Consider the following 23329-nt stretch of genomic DNA (forward strand, 5'->3'; position numbering starts at 1 on the left):
AGTATCAAATTCTTACTTTTGACTTTTGAATAAAAGTTATAGAAATTGAAACAGAATTTCATTAGCTTTTGAATAAAAGTTATAGAAGCTGAAATAGAATTTCATATTCACAGACACTTGAGTATTTCATGTAACTAGAAGCTAATAAGTATTTTCATGTAACTAGAAGCTAATAAGCACTTAGTAGAAGTTCTACCAAACACTTCCTAAGAGCATAAGCAAAAATATAAGCTGGAAAAGCTAAAACAAATCCATAGCATCATGTGGTAGTCTTTCCACGTCTTCTTGTGTTAGGAGAGTTTTCTTGCCCCCACAGCCTGCCTTATCGTAAGGTTGGGCCATCCTTCGAAGGAACTTTAACCATGCAAAAACGAAAGACAGTATAAACATCTTTTGCAAAATGTATCAGATACAGAAAGATTGAAATATCCATGTAATTTTAAGATGAAATATGTTAGATAAAAGCATCAAAAAACAACACCTCGACAAGAATCAATTATTCATGAATTATGTACAGTAAACTGATAAAGTTGCGACAACACAGTTGGATCTTTGGAGCTAAAAGAAGCCAAGTACGGTAAATAGGAAGAAATTTTAATTAGAATTACTGTTATCAGTAATTTGGTATCAAAGATGGCTCAATTCTTCAAAACTAAATCTTGAAAAATGGAACTGTAAACTTACCTCTCGTGCTATGCGCACAGCCATATCAGTGCTAAGATTAAGATGTGCATCACGTAAATGTGACAGAATCCAACCAGGCAATTTAGAGTGTTTATCACGACGGTTATATCTGCAGAAGCATTGAAGGCGTCAATGGCCAGAGAGACGTACAAAACTGTGCATTTGAGGGATAACAAATAAGAGAGCAACATTATTACACGCAAGAGAGATATGACCTACTTTAGTATAATTTCAATTCTTGAAAACGCGGCTTGAAAACAGAGTACAGTATAATCACATGGAGAATTGTGGATTATCAATAAATATATAAAGGGCTTCGAATTACCAACTTGAGTATTTTGAGCCATGTGGTTATGGTCATGAAGCGTTGGACCCCATAGTTATTTTAATATGATCAACTAAGTTAAGTTAAGTCCTGTTTGATTTTGATTCCTGTGTCTAAGTGTGCAGGAACTTAGCTTAGGAGCACAGGAAGTCGAGCGGAAGACGTAGCTGGTGAGAAGGACGACATGAGAAGGGAGTCGACAGGCTCGGTACGCCCGAGGGACGAAAGAACTGCGGAAGAGTACACCAGTGGACGAGAAGAACGTACGCGACATTCGAGGGACGAGAAGTCGGAGCGAAAGCCTGCTTGAGGAGAAGACCGGAAATTGAGTTCGGATATGCCCTATTTCGGTTGGCCGCAATCACCCAAACGAACGAAACAACGGAAGAACCAAAAGAAGGCTGGAGCAATTTATACCCTGCAGGTGGAGGACGCCCTCCATGTGGCATAGAGGGCGCCCTCAATACTTATGGAGTGTGCCCTCAACCCAATTTTTTAGCCATAAGAGTATACTCGGTGAGTCAAAGGGACATGCACCACTAAGTAAAGAATCTTGGTGGTGGAATGAGAAAATACAAGAGAAAATGAAGGAAAAACAAATAGTTTATAAGGAATTATATATTTGTAAAACGAGGAAATAAAAAATATACAATAGCCAAGAAAGAAGCTAAGAAAGTAGTGAGTGAAGCAAAAAATGAAACTTTTGAATGCTTATATCAAAAATTGGATACAAAAGAAGGGGAAAGAAACATTTAAAGAATAGCTAAAGTGAGAGAAAGGAAAACAAGAGATCTTAGCCAAATAAAATGTATTAAAGATGAATATAATAGGGTATTAGTAAATGATGGAGAAATAAAAGAGCGGTGGAAGAGATATTTTCATCAACTTTTTAATGAAGGTTTAGGCGACCAACTTAACTTAGGTAATTTAATTAGGTCAAATGAGCATAGAAATTTTAATTTTTATCATAGAATTCAAACTTTAGAAGTAAAACAAACTTTAAATGAGATGCACAATGGAAAAGTCGTTGGACCAGATGATATTCCGATAGAGGTATGAAAGTGCTTAGGGAAGCAAGGTATTGAATGACTTACAAAATTATTTAACATGATATTGAAAATGAAAAGAATGCCTGATCAATGGAGGATAAGTACTCTAGTTCGCTTATATAAGAACAAGGGAGACATACAAAATTGTGCAAACTATAGGGGTATTAAACTAATGAGTCATACTATAAAACTTTGGAAAAAAGTAATAGAAAAAAGTTTAATGAAGGAGACCACAGTGACAGAAAATCAATTTGGGTTCATGCCTGGAAGGTCGACAATAGAAGCTATACATCTCCTTAGACAATTAATTGAAAAATATCGGGAGTAAAAACAAGATCTACATGGTATTCATTGACTTAGAAAAAACTTATGATAGAGTCCCAAGAGAAATTATATGGAGAATTTTAGAAAAGAGAGGTGTTAGCGTAACATATATTGAACTAATTAAGGATATGTATGAGAATGTAACGACCAGAGTAAAGACTTCAGGCGGAGTAACTGAAGCATTTCCAATAAAGATAGGGTTACATCAAGGATCAGTCCTAAGTCCCTATCTTTTTACACTAATTATGGACGAACTCACTGCGCACATTCAAGACACAGTACGTGCATGTTGTTTGCAGATGATATTATTTTGGTAGATGAAACACGTGAAGGATAAAATGCTAAGCTAGAATCTTGGAGGGAAACACTAGACGGTAGTAGATTAAAGACAGAATATATGGACTTTAAGTTTAGCAATATTAGAAGTAATGAAATAATTGTTAAGATAGGAGAGGATGAGTTGTCCGAAACCGAGAGATTTAAATATTTAGGATCATTTTTACAAAATGATGGAGAGATTGAGAGAGATGTCTTACATAAAATACAAGCATGATGGGTGAAATGGAAGGGAGCGTCGGGTGTTTTATGTGACCATAAAGCACCTCTTAAATTTAAAGGTAAGTTCTATAAAACCACAGTTAGACTTGCTATGTTATATGGAGCTGAATGTTGGACTATGACTCGAGCACATGAGCATAAGATGAGAGTTGCAGAGATGAGGATGTTAAGGTGGATGTGTGGACATACGAAAATGGACAAAATAAGGAATGAGAGTATTAGAGAGAAAGTCGGAGTTGCATCTATTGAGGACAAACTTCGAGAGACACGTTTAAGATGGTACGGATATGTACTTAGACGACCAATAAATGCTCCAGTTAGGCGATGTGAAACTATGATAAACATGCATATCAAACGAGGAAGAGGACGACCAAAAAAGACTTGGTTAACAACAATAAAATAAGATAAAATTTATTTAAATATAGATGATGATATAATAGGAAATAGGGCTTAATGACGTAAAAGGATTCATACAGCCGACCCCACCTAGTGGGAAAAGACTTGGTTGTTGTTGTTGTTGTGTTGTTACAGCGGATAAAACCTTATCCGCTGCTGCCACACTGGAGGTGCCCTCCATGCCCTTGGGAGGTGCCCTCAAACTGCGGATAGAGTTTCCAGGAGCTAAAAAAGGGCCCTGGAGCTAGGGAATAAGAAATCAACTTTTGTATTAACTTTCTAGCAACTGTTCGAGCTTTCAGTGTGTGTAAAAGGCTTCTCCGCCTTCAGAGAAAAGAGATTCTTAGTGAGCTTTGCAACCGCCTTGAATTAACAACCACCTATGTTGTAGCCAAGTCAATCCCGAATCTCTTCCTCAGTTTTGTCATTTTTATTTTATTATTGTTGTTGCACTTTAAGAAGAGTTGAAAGAACGAGGAGGGTATCTTTTTCTATTTCAGGCAATTCACCCCTCCCCTTTTGCTGGTCCACTGTACCAACAAGTGGTATCAGAGCCCAACCGCCTCAGAAGGATTAATCGTCGTCTGAAGCAACAAGATCAAGACGATGGCCGAACCAATAATCTTCCCACCTAAATTCGAGAGAGATTTTGCGTCGTGGAAGAAACGAATTGAGGTATTTTTCAAAATCAATTTTGAAATATTATTAATAATTAAATATGATTTTGTAGCTCCCAAAAACCCCTAAGGAGAAGAAAAAGAAGAGTATCATTAGACCAAGAAGGAGCAAGCAGATTTCGTAGCGAACGGACGAGCCGAGTTCCACTTGCTTAGTGTGCTTCCACCCTAGGAAGTAAATCAGATCGGAAATTACAACTCCGCGAAAGAGCTTTGGGAAAGGTTCTTGGAGTTGCATGAAGGGACTTCCGAAACAAAGCTCGCGAGACGGGACATGCTCCGGAATCAACTGACGAACCTCCGGATGGAAGGAGAGTCAGTAGCACAACTACACGGACGAATCAAGGAACTGATCACAGGACTAACAAACCTCGAAGAAACGGTAACGAATCGGGATACACAAAGGTATGCTCTAAATGCGTTCCCAAGAACACCTGAATGGATATCTATAGTAGACACCTACTATATATCCAAGGATCTCGAGATAAGTACATTAAAAAGTCTTTTCTCTACTTTCGAATTACACGAATCTCAGTGTGCAGGACAAAGAAAAGAACCGAGTCAAAACATTGCCTTGAAGGCAAGGACAAACAATTCAGACTCCGACGAATCAATCAGTGAAAATAAAGCAGCCCTTATGGTAAGAAAATTTAATAAATTTATTCGATCTAATAAATTTAAATCACAGACAAAGAGGGATTACCGAAACAAAAGAAAGATCCGATGCTACAACTGCAACGAAGGACACATTAAGAATGACTGCCCAAAATTAAAAAAAGGAGACAAAGAGAAAGATAAAAGACCAACATCCTCCAAATACAAGACCCTGAAGGCCACATGGGATGATTCATCATCCTCCGATTTCGAGGTCGCAACCTTCTCGGGACTAGTTCTAATGGCCAACCATCAAGTGGAAGAAGAAACCAGCTCAGAGATGAGCATCGATGAAGGGGGAGGATCAGAAGAAGAAAGCTACGATGAAGGGGGAGCATCAGAAATTGAGATAAATAAGGTACGTGCTCTGTCTCCTAAGCAGTCTTTTAAGTTTATCTAAGTTCTTACAAAAGATTTGGTAAAACTAGAAAAAGAGAATGTTGATTTAAAAGGACAGTTAAACAGTTTAAAATCTGAAAATGATAACTTGAAACTGCAAATCGATGGCTTAAAAAAAAATACATGTTTGAAAAATAACTTTCAAAAATCAAAACTTAGAATTTATAGAAAGTTAAACTAGTACATTAGAAAACATCAAGGATAACTTAAAAGAATACCTAGAGGATATGTAACCCCCAGATATTTAACCAGCCTAGTAGGAAAGAACCTATATTGGGTTCCAAAATCGTATTTAGTTTAAATTTTTTTAATTTAAGGCTTTCAGAAAAATTAAATGTCTAAATTCCTTAAAAGGCTTTGTCTAGAAGTGGTTGATGATCCAATAACCAAGAAGGCCTAGTGCCTCGCCACAGTTTGAAAGCCGATTATCGAATTGAATATTTAATTGACAAACTGATAATCATGTGATTAAGATAATACTTTTAAATCCTTGTCAATTATTTGAAAATTTCATAACTTAAAAATTATTTTAAAATTTTTTAATATTTTTTATTATCTCAAAATTTCTAATTTTTTTTTTAGAAAATCATTAACTTGGAAATTTGTATCTAATACAAGCGTTTTTTTTTATGTGATCAAAGGGGAAGAAATAGGTACAAGTTCTAGGGGAATTAGGGAGAGTTAAGTTTTTTTTATTTAAGATTTTTTTTCAATTTGAATTACATTTTATGTTGCAATTTCTTTTATTGCAAATTTAGGCTTAAAATGTTTATTTTTCAATTACTACTTGTTTGTTTTTACCTAACTTGAACCTGAATTGATGCAAAAGGGAGAGATTGTTGGACCTCGTGGTTGTTTTGATGTGATCAACCAAGTTAAGTTAGGTCCTGTTTGGTTTTAATCCCTGTGTCTAAGTGTGCAGGAGCTTAGGACCACAGGAAGTCAAGTGGAAGACATAGCTGGCGAGAAGGACGACACGGGAAGGGAGTCGACAGGCTCGGTATGCCCGAGGGACGAAAGAACTGCAGAAGAGTACATCGGTGGACGAGAAGAATGTACGTGACATTCGAGGGACGAGAAGCCGGAGCGGAAGCCTGCTCGAGGAGAAGGTCTGAAATTGGGTTCGGGTGAGCTCTATTTCGGTTGGCCGCAATCACCCAAGCGAATGGAGCAGTGGAAGAACTAAAGGAAGGCTGGAACAATTTATACCTTGCAAGTGGAGGGCACCCTCCAGGAGGTATAGAGGGCGCCCTCCATGAGGCATAGAGAGCACCCTCTATGCTTATGGAGGACGCCCTCGACCCAGTTTTTAGCTGTTGCAGCGGATAAAACCTTATCCGCTGCTGCCACGCTGGAGGCACCCTCCATGCCCTTGGGAGGCACCCTCAAGCTGCGAATAGAGTTTCCAGGAGCTATAAAAAGGGCCCTGGAGCTAGGGAATAAGAAATCAACTCTTGTATTAACCTCCTAGCAACTGTTCGAGCTTTCATTGTGTGTAAAAGACTTCTCCGCCTTCAGAGAAAGGAGATTCTTAGTGAATTCTGCAACTGCCTTGGATTAACAACCACTTAGGTTGTAACCAAGTCAATCCCGAGTCTCTTCCTCAGTTTTGTCATTTTTATTTTCTTATTGTTGTTGCACTTTAAGAAGAGTTGAAAGAACGAGGAGGGTATCTTTTTCTGTTTTAGGAAATTCACCCCTCTCCTCTTACCGGCCCGCTGCGCCAACATGAAGAATTGTGGATTATCAATAAATATATAAAGGGCTTAGAATTACCAACTTGAGCATTTTGAGCCATGTGGTTATGGCAATGAAGTTATCAAACAAGTTCTGTTGGATCCGCTAATGGCATACCCTGAGAAAGATTTTAAAACTTCCCAAACATTTTTCATTAAGACATTTAGTACTCTAGTACACACGTACTATTTCCAAAAAATGGATTTCTGACTTCCAAATGTGACTTCTAGGCTAGTCATTGTTGTCTATGATGACTAATATTACACCTCGCTAACATATTTAAAAATTGGGAGGATGATCCACCAACAGATTTTCAATAGAGCATTTATCCAGTAGACAGCAACCTATTAGAAGATGAGCAAGTGTACAGATGAAGAGGGAAAAGCCTCCAAACACACAAGTGACTAGATGCTGCAACCAAATGAGACGCTAAATATTTTGCATCATGATGAGATCAGATGCAGCCTATTTCAGGCCTTACACTCATCAAGATACACAATAATTCTTCTAAATGTTCAAAAGGTGAAATAGATGGTAATGCGGATTTCCAAAACCTTATTCTTAGCTTCTAAATTTTGTTATTATTTCCTCAACTTGTCCCCCTCATGATTGGCACTTGTGTAATTTTTATGTTAATTTTCCTTCTTTCTCCCCCCTCCCCCTCTTTTAATAAACCCAGACTTAGGATAGTCAAGTTTGAGCAAATAAATCATCAGCTTGATGAAGGATGTTATAACGTACAAGTGTTCGGTTAATCCAATTACTTATGGAATCCAGCAGCCTATATGATTGTGATACACGTTACAAATTTATTTGATTTCTCATGTTATGCAGGTAACATATAGAGTTAGTTCCAAATGTTTTGTCTTCAAGTTTCATCCCAATGTTCACTTGTCTTACCTCTAGTGCATTATTCTACTTTCTTTTGTTGATAAAATCTCTCAGTATTCAAGAAATGAAAATAAATGATTTAATTAAATTGTCAACAAAATAAGTTACCTTTGATCAGCAAATATCATCATCCCATAATCTGCTTTTGAACGAATTACACGGCCAACACATTGTGCAGCTTGCCTCTGTTTCAAAATAAATAACAACATGCCTCGTGGTCAAACTAAACATACCACACGATCATGACTTATGCAATAGCTAATTGTATAAGACCTGAATAAAAGGGCCAAATTGGACATACCAAAGCATCAAAAGTAAGAAAATCACCCTCTTTTATCTGGAATGTCTCACGCAAATACTCTAACCTAGCGAGCAAAATTCTGGAAAAAAAAACAAAATGTATTTGAATTCCTCAACTACATTAAAAAAATGGTAATTGAAAATAAAAATAAAAACAAACAGAGCCACAAGCATTGCAGTATGTGACAAGAATAAGGTCATTTTCCTTTTGTTGGGGGAGGAAAGAGGTGAAGAAAGAGAGTGGAGAAGAACAATTCCTTTTGTTTTATCTACTTGAAAAGGAGATGGAAAAAAAAATGAGATAAAATGGCAAGTTTAACACTTTGATTGTTATTTCCAAGACATGAAATGTTAAACTACTGTTTCCAACCGTTTTCCACTCTTTTTCCCCTGTTACAACCATTTTGGAAGGAATCAAAGGTGAGGAAAAAAGAGCCAAGTTATTCCCTTCTTTACCCTTTTTGTCCTACCACCTAAGTAGACAAGGGAAATGATTACTATCCCTCCTCCCTTGATTCTATTTGAGCTCCCATCTTCTCAAGTAGAGACAGCTTTAAGGTAGCAAAAGAACCATGCAAGGAAAATAAGAATAGGAATGGCCTCGGTAAAGCACACAAAGTGTCAAATTAGAAATATTGGCAATGAAAACTATCACTCCTTAATTCATACAACATCCAAAGTGATGATTGAGCAAAGATGTTTCAGAATCTCCTCATTCCAATCAATCAAACTAGAGAAGCTAGATGGGAAGGGTCCATATTTAGTGATGACATGACAATTAACCTTAAAATTACCTGCTCCGTGTGTACTGGAAAGGAACCCCAAACATGATAACAAGTCTTCCATAGTGTCGATCAAAATCTATACCTTCAGCAACTTTACCCCTGCAATAGCATATTAATTAACTCTTAATATTGAGTTCTTAGTACAGATACCAAGACGAAAGCATACACTGAAATGTGCATCTGAAATAAGACAAACATACAATAATATATAATTAGATTGTTACTAGCAAAAACTAATCCAAGAAGTTGAAAGTTCTCATTAAATGACATGCTTTTTTCACACAGGAGATAACCTAGTATGTCTGGATTTCTGTAACTACAATATTCTTTATTTATCTGTTCCGTCTTCAGACTGCTAAGTTAGTGGATCACCAAACTATAAAATACGTTGTGTAACAAATAATTAATATACTCATCTTAATATATTCATATTTTACTATTTAGTAGGAACTTTTGTATAGCATTTCAAAATTTGCAATATCTAGTTTGTTGTTCTTTGGTGTTTTAAATGTAACATAGCCTTGTTAGTTTATTAACATTATTTCGATTTCAGTAAACAATCTTATTATTTTCTTTATATCTTTCGCCTTATTAATTGTAAGTTATGGCTTCTTAATAGAATGTCATTGATAACTTAATCAGTTATGTTTATAAAGTGCATAAATGGACTGTGTATCCTCTCATATACACACCTCCCCATTGTTTTTATTTACCTCACATCTCATCCGTAAACATTGGAGTAGAGTTTTTTTTTCCCTTTTTTTTTGGCTTTCTTCACAGCAGCAAATTTGTTACTTCATAGTACTTCTGAAGCTCCACTAAAGCAGAAACATCAGCAGCTACACACTATTGTGCTACTCAAGGTTTAAAATTTCAATCTGTGCCAAGGTTTTAGTTCCAGACAGAAACGATACGATTTGATATCGTATCATGCCGTGCCGATACTGTTTCGGTATTTTTTTATTTATATATAGTAATTATTAAATAAATATATTTATTGTGTATAATTTAAAAATAAGTTGTATATTGATTTTATGTAAGTTCTCAATTATTAAATAACTTAATATTGTTAGAAACATAATTAAATATAGTTTTCTTTAAATAAAATTGATCTATCAATAGATATATCATAATTATATAAATTAACTATTTATTTATTTAAATAATATATATTTAAAATAGTAAAAAAGGATCAAAATATCAATTAAATAGTAAAACAGTAAAAATATACAAAATAATAAAAAAAATCAGAATATAAATCTAATTTATTATAATTTTTTAGAACTTTTAAATGAAATTTAAAATAATAAAAAATATTAGAATATAAATCTGAATTATTATATTTTTTTAGCATTTTTAAATGAAATTTAAAACATTAAAAAAACAAATTTTCAGAATATTAATTTAAAAAATTTATTAAAAAAATAATTTTAAATATATTTTTTTATATATTTTATTGGGATAATATAATTAGGGTTTATAAAATCCTGTTCAAAATATCACACGTAATTAGAGAATTGTTTAAATTAATTAAATTGAAAAGGGTTAATTTTTTATTGGTAAAAATAGGAACATTGAGCGGGAGTCCGGCACCGTCTGCAACGCATCCAGGACACGATCCTTGTGAGAAGCGTAGTCAGAGGTGTGTGAAATGCCTCTAGGCCATTTGCGAAGAGGGGAAATAATACTTGTTCGAAGAGTGGTCGCCACTCTTGCTGCTCACCATCGCCTCGTAGCTGCTGATCTCCTTGATCTCCAGTGCCTCCCTGCTTTATATAGGTTTTTTTATTAATCGATCACAACAAAAGGAATCGATTCCTTCTATCGCGCAATTAATCGATAGCGTGTTGTTGCGGACGGGCGCTCGATTCCGTCTGTCACGTGTGACGCATGAAATTAGCGCGCGCTCGGTGCCGATTTCGCTTCAGTGATAGAACGGTAAAAACTATCCGTGCCAAGCGGCATAGAACACTATTTCATTCCTTGGTGCTACTACATATGACTCCATGTCAATGGAGAGAACTCCTCAATTGCAACACCTTTTACCCCATTTCTTTCTCATTTCCTCTTTCCTTCTTGCAGAAACAAACTAAATCCATTTCTTCAACCAATGCTCTGTATGCTGTTGTCAATTGAAGCTTAACTTTAGTTGCCCTATGTCATACTTTCAATTGATTGTCAAAGATAATAGTCAATCAAATAGACCAATTTGCTGGGAAAATTCAAATCAGCATCTCATTAATCTAAAATAGAAATCAGTCAATTCTCAATACTGTGTTGCATATGAAATATTTAGCAAGAACTATCTTCAACGGAGCATTATCAATAAAAATGATTAATTTTGTATAATCAGTTTGGATTTGGAAACACATCATTTTTGGAATTGGTTTTGATTTTTGAGTAAAGAGGACAAAGGAATAGAGGTTGTTACTAATACTATCTCATTCCCTCTCAATCCTAACATCAAAGGTGAGGAACTGGCCTAGTGTTACCCCCTTAAGTTTGGCGGCCGGCTGGACATGAAGGATTGGCTCGTTGCTCCTTGATCCAGCCTATTGGGCATGTGCGCGGGGCACATGCCAGGCAGCGGAGCATTTGGACGGCGCGGGGCTGTCCAAGCCCAAGTCTGGCAGGAGGCAGGCTTGGCAAGGCGTGGCAAGCGAAGCGGCGGCGCGGGGTTGCCCAAGCCCAAGCCTTACAGGAGGAAGGCTTGGCAAAACAGCAAGCGTGGCATGGGCGCAGGCCATGCCAAGCAGCAGATTGGCAGTGCGCGGGGCACTGCCCAAGCCCAAGCCTTACAGGAGGAAGGCTTGGCAAACCAGCGAGCATGGCATGGGCGCAGGCCATGCCAAGTAGCGAACTGGCAGTGCGCAGGGCATTGTCCAAGCCCAAGTCTGCAGGAGGCGGACTTGGCAAACCAGCATGCGTGGCATGGGCGAAAGTCATGCCAAGGAGCAGATTGGCAGTGCGTTGGGCACTGTCCAAGACTAAGTCTGCAGGAGGCGGACTTAGCAGCGAAGCGGGCGTGGCATGTGTGCTAGACATGCCAAGCGGCTAGTGGAGCAGCAACATGGGGCTGTCCAAAGCCCAAGCCTTAGTTGAGCAAGGCTTGGCAATGATCCGGGCGTGGCTGTGCACAAGCCATGTCGATGTTGCGGATACGGTAGCACGCGGGGTGCTGCCCAAGCCCAAGTCGTGCAGACTTGGCATTGTGGCGAGCAAGGCATGTGTGCTGGGCATGCCGAAGCAGCAAAGGCGGACAGACGAGACTTGTCCGTTGTGCGAGCAGATGGACTTGCTCGTGTTGCCGATGGAGCGGACAGACGGGACTTGTCCGAGGCAACAAACATGCGGGCAGACGGGACTTGCCCGTGGCGCCAAGGAAGCGGACAGACGGGACTTGTTCTTGGTGCCAAACAGACGGAGCCGTGGACCGAGCACTTGGTGTGCGAGCAAACTTTGGCGCGGGGCCAAAGCAGCAGAGCCATGGAGAACGCGGACAGACGGGACTTGTTCGTGGTGCGGACAGATGGACTGCCCGTGGTGCCAAAGGTGGACAGATGGACTGTCCGCGGTGCCGAAGACTTGGAGCCGATTGTGCGAACACTGGGCGAACAGATGGACTGTTCGTGGGTGCCAACAAAGCCAGGACGTGGTCAAGCACAAGGGGTGCGAATTGACACTTGGCGTGGACCAATGCGGTGGAGCCATGGGGCGAAGCACAAGCGGAGCATGCTGACACTTGGCGTGGATCCAATGCAGCATTATGATGGAGCAAGCACATGAGTGCAGGCTGCCACTTGGCATGGAGCCAATGGAAGCCAAAGACACTTGGACATGGCGGTTTTGTAAGTTGAGGAAGTTATGTCCATGTGGCACAAGTGGTTGGTGTAACCACCTCGTAACCTCCATTGTAACCGCCGCCTATGCATGATAAATAGGTGGGTGGGTTCATTGGCAAGAGGCATCCAAGCATGGTGCAAGGGTGTGCCAAAGGAGTGTGCTAGAGTGTGCATTGTGAGCAAATTCGTGGGAATTTGTGAAGGCGATTTGTGAAGAGTTGTGAGCAACTCGTGAAGGATTTGTATGGGCGGATCCTTAGCGGCTTGTAAGTGATTCTGTAATTGTTCCATTGTATTTCCTTTGTTGAGGCAATAAAGGTTGGGAGTTTTCCCGTAATCTGTTGGTGTTGCTTTGTGTGGCTTTCTTGTGGCGTTGCTTTGAGATTTCTGTGTGCCTTTTGGTGCATTCGTTGGGAAAGGCTGAGAGTCAAGTGCGGAACTTGGCTGCCGCGCAGGAGATTTTCATAGGCGAAAATTTACCCCTGTGACAACTTGACAACTGGTATCAGAGCCCTTGTTGCGGTGACAAGGTGACAAACTTTCGTTGTGGAAACAAAGTTTGGGCGAAATCTCAAGCAAGATGGCTGGAGGCAACCATGAAATCAGAGAACGAGTTTCTCATCTTGAGGCTTTGATCGGAACTGTCCCTGAAGGAGATGTTGCTGATTACAATCTTATGGAGAAGATTGCCTACTTGGAGGCTTCTATTGATGAAATTCGTGGGTCTTTGATAGAGGAACTGATGCAGATCCGTAAAGACAATGAGACACTGCACTCCGAATTGGTTGTTCTGCGAAGAGCGGTTTCTTCAAGTGCTGAACATCCAAAGGATCGTCCTGCTGTAAAAGTTCCAGAACCCAAGGCTTATGGGGGTGCACGGAGCGCCAAGGAACTTGAGAATTACTTGTGGGACATGGAGCAGTATTTTCTTGCTGCTCGCGTGCCTGAAACAGAGAAGGTGACAATTTCCAGCATGTACCTTGGTGGTGATGCGAAGCTATGGTGGCGAACTCGCATGGTGGATGATGCCGATGTTGGGCGGGAGAAAATTGACACTTGGGCTCGGTTGAAGAAGGAATTGAAGGCGCAATTTCTTCCAGGCAATGTCTCGTGGGTGGCACGAAACAAACTGAAAAGTCTCAAGCAGAAGGGCTCTGTTCGGGACTATGTCAAGGAATTTACTTCCTTGATGTTGGATATTTCCAACATGTCCGAGGAGGACAAACTCTACAACTTTCTGTACGGTTTGCAACCGTGGGCGCAAATTGAACTTCGAAGGCAGAATGTGCGGGATCTTCCTGGTGCTATCATTGCTGCGGATGCCTTGGCGGATTTTCGCTCCAACAAGGAGAGTTTGGAGCCTTCTTCCCCTCCGAAAATCTTGAAGAATCGAAAGGCGAAGGAGGTGGAACGAAAGAAAGATGCGGCAAGCAGTCAGCGGAATGGCGGGAAGGATCATTCTGTAGCCCAAGGAAACAACAACTTGAAGACTCAAGGCTGTTTTCTATGCAATGGGCCTCACTTGGTGCGGGAGTGCCCCAAGCGTGAGAAGTTGAATGTTCTCTTAGCGGTAGAGAATGATGAAGGCCATGATCAGGAAGTTGCTGCTTTTGTAAATCCTTTACAAATGTTGAATTCAATTGTTGGTTTTGATGCTAACAAAAATGAAGGAGACGTGGAGGTATTCTCAGAGCAGGATGGCAAAGTCAAGTGGACAAGGCCAAAGAAGGAAGCCCGCCAACGGAAGAGTTCGACGAGGGCGTCGACTTCATCGGGTGGGGGTGGTTTGTTACCCCCTTAAGTTTGGCGGCTCGGCTGGACATAAAGGATTGGCTCGTTGCTCCTTGATCCAGCCTATTGGGCATGTGCGCGGGGCACATGCCAAGCAGCGGAGCATACGGACGGCGCGGGGCTGTCCAAGCCCAAGTCTGCAGGAGGCAGGCTTGGCAAGGCGTGGCATGCGCGCAAGGCATGCCAAGCGAAGCGGCGGCGCGGGGCTGCCCAAGCCCAAGCCTTACAGGAGGAAGGCTTGGTAAAACAGCAAGCGTGACATGGGCGCAGGTCTTGCCAAGCAGCAGATTGGCAGTGCGCGGGGCACTGTCCAAGCCCAAGCCTTACAGGAGGAAGGCTTGGCAAACCAGCGAGCATGGCATGGGCGCAGGCCATGCCAAGTAGCGGACTGGCAGTGCGCGGGGCACTGTCCAAGCCCAAGTCTGCAGGAGGCGGACTTGGCAAACCAGCATGCGTGGCATGGGTGAAAGCCATGCCAAGGAGCAGATTGGCAGTGCGCTGGGCACTGTCCAAAACTAAGTCTGCAGGAGGCGGACTTAGCAGCAAAGCGGGCGTGGCATGTGTGCTAGACATGCCAAGCGGCCAGTGGAGCAACAGCATGGGGCTGTCCAAAGCCCAAGCCTTAGTTGAGCAAGGCTTGGCAATGATCCGGGCGTGGCTGTGCACAAGTCATGTCGATGTTGCGGATACGGTAGCACGCGGGGTGCTGCCCAAGCCCAAGTCGTGCAGACTTGGCATTGTGGCGAGCAAGACATGTGTGCTGGGCATGCCGAAGCAGCAAAGGCGGACAGACGGGACTTGTCCGTTGTGCGAGCAGATGGACTTGCTCGTGTTGCCGATGGAGTGGACAGACGGGACTTGTCCGAGGCAACGAACATGCGGGCAGACAGGACTTGCCCGTGGCGCCAAGGAAGCGGACAGACGGGACTTGTTCGTGGTGCCAAACAGACGAAGCCGTGGACCGAGCACTTGGTGTGCGAGCAGACTTTGGCGCGGGGCCAAAGCAGCGGAGCCATGGAGAACGCGGACAGACGGGACTTGTTCGTGGTGCGGACAGATGGACTGCCCGTGGTGCCAAAAAGTGGACAGATGGACTGTCCGCGGTGCCGAAGACTTGGAGCCGATTGTGCGAACACTGGGCGGACAGATGGACTGTTCGTGGGTGCCAACGAAGCCATGACGTGGTCAAGCACAAGGGTGCGGATTGACACTTGGCGTGGACCAATGCGGTGGAGCCATGGGGCGAAGCACAAGGGGAGCATGCTGACACTTGGCGTGGATCCAATCAGCATCATGATGGAGCAAGCACATGGGTGCTAGGCGGCCACTTGGCATGGAGCCAATGGAAGCCAAAGACACTTGGACATGGCGGTTTTGGAAGTTGAGGAAGTTATGTCCAAGTGGCACAAGTGGTTGGTGTAACCACCTCGTAACCTCCATTGTAACCGCCGCCTATGCATGATAAATAGGTGGGTGGGTTCATTGGCAAAGGCATCCAAGAGGGGAGTGCCAAAGGTGCAGAGAGTGTGCATTGTGAGCAAATTCGTGGAGAATTTGTGAGGCGGTTTGTGAAGAGTTGTGAGCAACTCGTGAAGGATTTGTATGGGCGGATCCTTAGCGGCTTGTAAGTGATTCTGTAATTGTTCCATTGTATTTCCTTTGTTGAGGCAATAAAGGTTGGGAGTTTTCCTGTAATCTGTTGGTGTTGCTTTGTGTGACTTTCTTGTGGCGTTGCTTTGAGATTTCTGTGTGCCTTTGGTGCATTCGTTGGGAAAGGCTGAGAGTCAAGTGCGGAACTTGGCTGCCGCGCAGGAGATTTTCAGAGGCGAAAATTTACCCCTGTGACACCTAGATACATGTAGAATCCCCTGAGAAAACTTAATCCAATCCAAAATGTCAAGACACTGAAAAGAGACCCCTTTGATACTTGAGCAAGCCAATAGGACCTCACTTGATCATTGGAAGTAAAGGATGAGATTACTTTACTCTCATTATTTTTTTTTTTTTTTAAAATACTAATGCCAGAATGATACTATCATTGGCCAAGAGCAATTGAAGAAACGTCCTAGATAAACTGAGAGAAGTGACTATAACCCTTCTGAAGGAAAGCTGTTTCTCACAAGTCCAAGGTATCTTTTTCATTTTGATGAGAAACTTTATTCAGCAGCGCACTTTTAGCAACCAACACCAAAAAAATACAAAAAGGGTTTTTGGTGTTTGAAGATACCTAGGAACACATTGTTGGCGACTAAAAATCTCTTAAATGGCATAATGGAACACAAGTCATCAGCAACACCTATAGAAATAATGTATAAGCCAATTCTTTAGTGTTGCCACCAAGATTGAGAGATCGAGATACTACTTAAACACTGATAGTAAGTTTGCAAGTTTCCAGACTAATTTTGCTCCTAGTTGTGAACCAAATCATTTAGATCAATTTAGGCAATGGAGTATAAATCTTAAGATCCAAATGACAATTTTGATAGCCATGGTTGCCTCCCACACATCTACATGATTTCTCACACTCCGCAACTCCATTGACCCGAATCCATATTCCACTATAAACTGAACTATGAAACCATCCGACAAATCAAAAGCTACAACAATGCGAAGAGCATAGAGAAAGAAAGACCATCAAATGCATTGTTATGCAGGATAGTTGGCAAGATATATCATTCAACTGTATGTAATAGGGAAATACACTAAAAAAAAGTCCAACTTATCTAGTGAAACTAAAAAGATCAACTTAGATAATGAACATAAATGCATCTTAATCATGAGCCTTGTACCATACCTAAAACAATTTAAGACTAATGAAGGATAAGCATATTTCCATTTCCCTACAGAGTAGTTCTTCAAAGATTTCAGAATTTCATAAAAATTGTCAAATATTATGCAATTGGAATATTGGATAATAACTCAATTTGTGTCATATACCAAAATTTTCATATTATAAATAATAGCACGTCGTCTTAATCAAACAGCTAAAAAAAGTTAAAGACATATCCACTTCAGTTTCCATTAGTAAAAAGAAAAACAAGATGTTAAATGTTATTCTACCACACAGTGAAAGGGTTGAATGTAGTAGTTCTAGAAGCTTTCTACCATGTTTACTGTCTTAACACCCTCAAAGCGTAGAAGTATACATAAAAAAAATCTCAAATTACCTTAATTCCTTGAGCTAATTATGCAATAAGATGATCAAAACAATATTAAAGTATCTCAAAATGCAATGAATTCATCATGGCAAGGAATAAAGAAATAATAACTCAAGGTTACAATAACATCATTGAAATCTAGTGTTGTACCAACTATTTGAGGTCAGCTACATGAATCTTTTCTTAACTAAATATTGATTAATGCTTTCTTTCACCAACAAGAAAATGTACATAATCTGGAAAAAAAAGAGTCTAAGTGACTGCAAATTTATCAAAAAAGCAATGTTCATGTTAAGCCACTTGATTTAACTTTTAGCATCCTGCAAGCTATAAATAACTGAAAATATGAACATAGAGAAGCAGAGCCACTAGCCAAAGTCTTGACGGAATAGGTGTTTATTAGTATTCATTCATTCATTGCCAAGGAGATGCAAACAGAAAAATGTTAATGAAAAAGAACAAAGTGAAAAAATACCTTGCAACTGAGAGAAATACAGCCCCTCGTCCACAATCACATGCTCTACGATAGTTATCGAGGGCCAGTGTAGTCTCTACTACATCTTGAGTTTCAATAAATACTAGCTTATGTTGCATCACATCCTGCAGAAACACTTGTTAGAAATAGCATTTAAGTAGGTTGTTCGTTACATATGGATCAAAATCCACCTGTAAAATTCCCATTTCATTCCAACTGTTAATGATTCCATCCATATAGGAGTAACTAACAAAGAAACAGACAATGCCATCTGGAACTGCAGAAACCATCTCCAGCAATAATTTTCCATAATTCCTCACAACTGCTTCATCTGTACGAATGCCAAATTGTGTAGTTATTTGCGCCTGGTCACTGCAACATAGATTATGAACTCATGATGTGGATCTTTCACCAGAGCCACTAACAAAAGTAAGAATCTAAAATGTTTGGACACGTACAATGAAAGAAAACTGAAAAGTTCCATGTCTCAAACACCCAAAAATAGTAATAATGCAGTGTGTAGGACTTTTCCTTTCTTTTCAAGTTCTATTTGAGCATGAGGCTTATGTTCCAGGGGCATCCAAGAACATAACTATAAAAACTCCTAAAAGGAGGATTTGTTAGGTTTAGATTGGGGTCCATTTTGAGCCCGACTAGGGATGGAACCTCCGGCTTGTTAGAAATAATCTCAATAGCATAAGGACACCTCTGAAAATAACAATAAAGGAAGGATCTGAAACCTTTTTTAAAGACATGGTATATGATTATTCCCTTAGCCGGACCCACCTAGTGGGATAAGACATGGTTGTTGTTGTTATTGTTGTTGTTGTTGTGTACCATTGTTCCCTCTACAATTAGAACATTGTACATCAACTTTAAATAAATACTAAAACATTTCCCTCTACCTTTGGCATCTTTTTACTTTCAAAATTTTATTAAATAACTTTGCAACCAAATTATATCATCTCCTAAATTCTAACAAACTTAAATACAAATATCATCCAAACAAACACTTTTACCTGCCTTCATTTTCTTTAACCTACCTTCTATAATTCCTAAATTTGATACAATTTTTAGAAACTAAAACCATTTATTTTGTAGAGTGCTCATTGAATAGTTTTTAAAATCTTTGTCATCTCTCCTTAATTGCTTTATCATAAAAAAAACATTTGAATTTCCATCTTTAACGCATCCAACATTATTTAGATCTTTACATTTGTTGTGTGTGAGTACCAAGGTAATATTGATATAGATTTGTGATACTTAACTGTGATATCAATATTCTTGTGCATGCCTATTTACATAATACTAATTATGAAGGGGTGAACCATATCCCTTTGTGGGATACCAAATCATGAAGTGTGATAAATAATAAATTTTGAGAAAAGCATAGAACTTCAAATAGAATAATGAACAGTTTAGAGAAAGTAAGCAGAACTTATGGCATATTATTGCATTCAGACATGTAACAGCACAATAGAACGTTACAACATTGCAGTTATACCTTCCACGGGTTAGAATCATTGGGCATATGCAATCCCTTGTCAAAGACATAGTAAAGCTTCTACTTATGACTGGGTTGAAATTTAAGAGACGAGGATATAGGTCAATAGGGCTTAGAGTTCCAGAAGTAATTATGACTGACTGAAAGCGATCAAAGATGGGCTTTATTGCAATAGAAGCGTCATGACAGCTGAGCTGCAATTACAAAACAACCAGTGAATAACATAAAAAAATTTAGTCATTTAGGAAACCAAATAAAGGAGAGAACTAGCCACCTGCAATACTGGGTCAGGAATATGAGGCATCCGCTGATCAAAGGGTTCAATGATTATTGAGAAGCCCCGTGTATATGTACCAATTAGTGTTGCAAAGTCACAAACTGTCTGAATGTGCAGGAACTCATCTGTGTCAGTTATTTCTAGTGTAAGCATGAGTGAGTGCAAGCGATCATAGCAGAATCTAAGCATTTTCTGATCAATTCCAGCCTGGGAATTCACTGAAGCAACAAAGGCAACAGGTCCTTCTGTCTCAACATTTTCTGTTTCCAAACGACCATTCAGATATTGCACCAGCCTTCTTAAAACAGAGAGAAAATGCTCAGCTCTCCTTATATTTCCAGGCACAGCCTCCTTCAAAATGTCATCAGGCAGGGCAGGGTTCCCAAGCCAGGCATCAGTTACTAAAGGAAAAAGGACGTGTATGTCACAAATAGCCAAAAGCAAATCCAAACCCATGGATCTCAAATATAAAAACTATGCTAGGAAACGTACGAGCTAAATTTCCTCTCTGTGCTAGTCCTTCCAAAAGTCTATTGTATTCTGTACGCAGTCTGGTAGCATCTGTTGCCTTAAACCTTCCTAACAAATGAAGCTTACATCATATTCAGCAATTATCATTTTAAAATGTGCATGGAGAAACACAACCAAGCATTACTTAAAACAAATGTTTGTTTCTCTTTTAAAGCTTTAACGCAACCAAGCTTATCCAGTATTAAAGTAGGTAGCAAGGCAAGAATCAAAAACAAATCATTCTGGCTATGAAGTGAGAAAGAATTTGAAAAAAAACAAGAATCATATGAATTTATCAGTATTGCATGTTTGTTGACAAAGGATTTAGAACAGAATTAAAGAAGAGTGTGATATGATAGCCATCAAAACCTCAAACTTAAAAAGACAGTAAAATGAGGATAAAATAAAATAAAAAAAAAATTGGATTACCTATCGATCTCCTGAGTCATTCGGTTGAGATTTCTGGCTGCGCCGTCTAGTGTCTGCCTTCGGACGCTGACACTGAGAGCCTCGATGCACACATTGTCGATGTTGTGAGCCTCGTCAAACACGACGACACACTCCTTCTGCATCTCCTTGGATATAATGCTAGCGACCTTAGGGTCCAGTAAGTATTGGTAACTATAGACCACGACATTGGCGTGGTGGATGGTCTGCCGCGCGAGGAAGTAGGGGCACCATCCCCTTTCTCTACCGACTGCACGGAGGTCCTGGAGCGAGTACACTCCGGCAGGAAGCAAGACGGCCGCATTAGACGAGGAAGCGGCACGGTCGAAGCTTTCAAAGAAGTCGCAGGTAGGAACGGCAGGATTCTCGGCGGCGGAGGCCCGGACCCAGCTGGCCGTGAGGCGGCGACAGGCGGAGTCGACGGAGTCACGGGAGGCTGCAGAGAGTGCGATGGGGTTGATGCATAGGTTCTTCCGAGAGGATAGTCCGAGAGCTAGGAGGGAGCTGCGAAGTTCGGAGGGAAGGTGGGAGAGGAAGAGGCGGAGTTCGGCGAGGATTTTCTCCATTTCGTGGACGGTTCGGGTGCAGTAGATAAGCTTAAGCGGACCACGGTTGCTGGCACGGGAAAGGGAATAGCTGATGATGAGGGAGAGTAGGGCAACGGTCTTGCCGGTGCCGGTGGGCATCTCGAGGAGGCAGTGACCGCGGGCATCGAGGGTGCGCTTCAGCTCCACCATGTACTCATACTGCTCCGGATAGATATGTTCGTAGGGGAAGTACACTGTCACATCGTCGATCTTGAACTTCATCTTTGCTTCTTCCACTGCTGTCAATTTGATTGCTTTGAGATCGATAGAAATAAGGGATCTTGTTCGTGTTTTTGATCTCGATAACGGCGGCTAGATGGTTAGGGTTGCGAAGTGAGGAGGCGGAAGAGAAGGAGGAGGAAGAATAAGAAGGAGAGGAGGAGAAGCAGGTGGCGGCGTAGGCGGAGCGTATGGCTTTCGCCTTCTAGTTGGGGTTTGCAGCGATCGGCGGACGAAACGGAGCTCTTCAATTATATAAAGAACCCTCGAAATTTATTAGCTTGCGAGATGCCTCTGAATTTTAAGATTATTCAAATGTTTTTTAAAATGTTATAAATTTATCCTTAATTGATCCTGAATAAATGATTTAATAAATATACGATAATAATTTTTTTAACAATAAATGAGAAAAAAAAATCCATAAACACTCCTCGTCTTTTTAAAAAAATTATTTCCACTATCTGTATATAAAATTTCATTTATTTCAATGTATTCATACCAATATCGTTATCTAATTATCCTTCATAATTTTTTAAATATAAAAAAATTTAAAAATGAGTATAATTCCTCTTAAATTCAACATATTTAATTAAATCTAGTATATTTTCTATCAAAGCATAATTTTTCTCATTTAATATAATTCCTCCTATAAATTCAGCAACATTTAAAGAAAATCTAATATATTTTACATCCAATTGAACACTATTTAAAAAGAATCTAATATATTTTACATCCAATTAGGTAGAAAGAGAGTTGTACTTAATTTGATAGAAAATATATTATATTTTAATTTGAATTTAAGAGGAATTATATTCATTTTTGAACTTTTTATACCTAAAAAATATGAAAGACAATTAGGTAAATTGGTATTCATTATGTTTGGGTATGGAGTGGAAAATTGAGTACGATATTTTTTTTACTTAATATAATTCCTCCTAAATTTAACATCATTTAAAGAAAATTGAGTATATTTTCCATTCAATTGAGCACTATTTAAAAAGAATCTAATTTATTTTTCATCCAATTGAGGTGGAAAAAAAGTCATGCTCAATTTGATACAAAATATACTAGATTCTAGTTTAATGTTATAAATTTAAGAGGAACTATACTCATTTTTGGACTTTTTATACCTAAAAAATATGAGGGGTAATTAGGTAAGTTAGCATTCATTATGTTTAGTTAGGGAGTAGAAACAAAGTTTTTTTTGGCATTGAGGACTACATGAAAAGTCGTACTTGTGATTAGGGACTGCATGCAAAATTTTCCTTTTTAAAACTCTAATAAAGTAATATATTTCAATTGTCTTTGTTTCACTAATTCCCTTAATCATGTTAAGATGCCCTTGGTGCGATGGTAAATAAAAGGATGAGTTTTCTAACTCTCAAATCACTCATGGTGTTGGGTCGTCTCTATAGGAATTATAATAGAATTGTACAAAGCCATTAAATTATACCTCGTTGCGGTGGAATTTAGAGATGAGAGAATGTTGGATGGAGGAAGTCGTCTCTTGCCATTAGAAGAGCAATCACATATACGAAATCGGAAAGCCCTTCACAAATCCACAAACCAAATCCTGTAGTCTTGGATGTTCTACTTCCATGGTAAAAACGAATCTCTCGTTCTTCAACTCCTCTCTTGAACCATCCTTGGAGGCTCCCTTTATAATAGAAATTATCCTAGGGGTAAAAGGGATATTTTGTCCCAAAGAAAGTGGGTATGCCCACGTTCCCATTTCCTACA

General features: G+C 39.9%; 1 protein-coding gene across 1 annotated transcript; it reads right to left on the reverse strand.

Moving 5' to 3' along the window:
* Positions 1-58: 58 nt before the first annotated feature.
* On the reverse strand, positions 59-21851 carry LOC121981801 (general transcription and DNA repair factor IIH helicase subunit XPD-like). The gene is made up of 11 exons (XM_042534528.1): positions 20766-21851; positions 20319-20401; positions 19824-20227; positions 19550-19743; positions 18237-18417; positions 18046-18170; positions 8789-8878; positions 7996-8074; positions 7803-7879; positions 685-793; positions 59-354 (listed from the first exon to the last, which is right to left on the reverse strand). Exons 1-11 carry the CDS (start codon positions 21590-21592, stop codon positions 241-243), a joined length of 2283 nt encoding a protein of 760 aa, XP_042390462.1. The 5' UTR covers positions 21593-21851; the 3' UTR covers positions 59-240.
* Positions 21852-23329: the final 1478 nt, after the last annotated feature.

Source organism: Zingiber officinale, chromosome 5A, assembly GCF_018446385.1.
Source record: "Zingiber officinale cultivar Zhangliang chromosome 5A, Zo_v1.1, whole genome shotgun sequence".
Lineage (NCBI taxonomy): Eukaryota > Viridiplantae > Streptophyta > Magnoliopsida > Zingiberales > Zingiberaceae > Zingiber > Zingiber officinale.

Coding starts and splice junctions, on each gene's coding strand:
- LOC121981801 (XM_042534528.1), bottom strand. CDS start 21,592: ATGAAGTTCAAGATCGACGATGTGACAGTGTACTTCCCCTACGAACAT. Junction 18,418..19,549: donor ATGATTCTAACCCGTGGAAG/GTATAACTGCAA, acceptor TCTATGTTGCAG/TGACCAGGCGCAAATAACTA. Junction 794..7,802: donor ATGATATTTGCTGATCAAAG/GTAACTTATTTT, acceptor ATGCTTCTGCAG/ATATAACCGTCGTGATAAAC.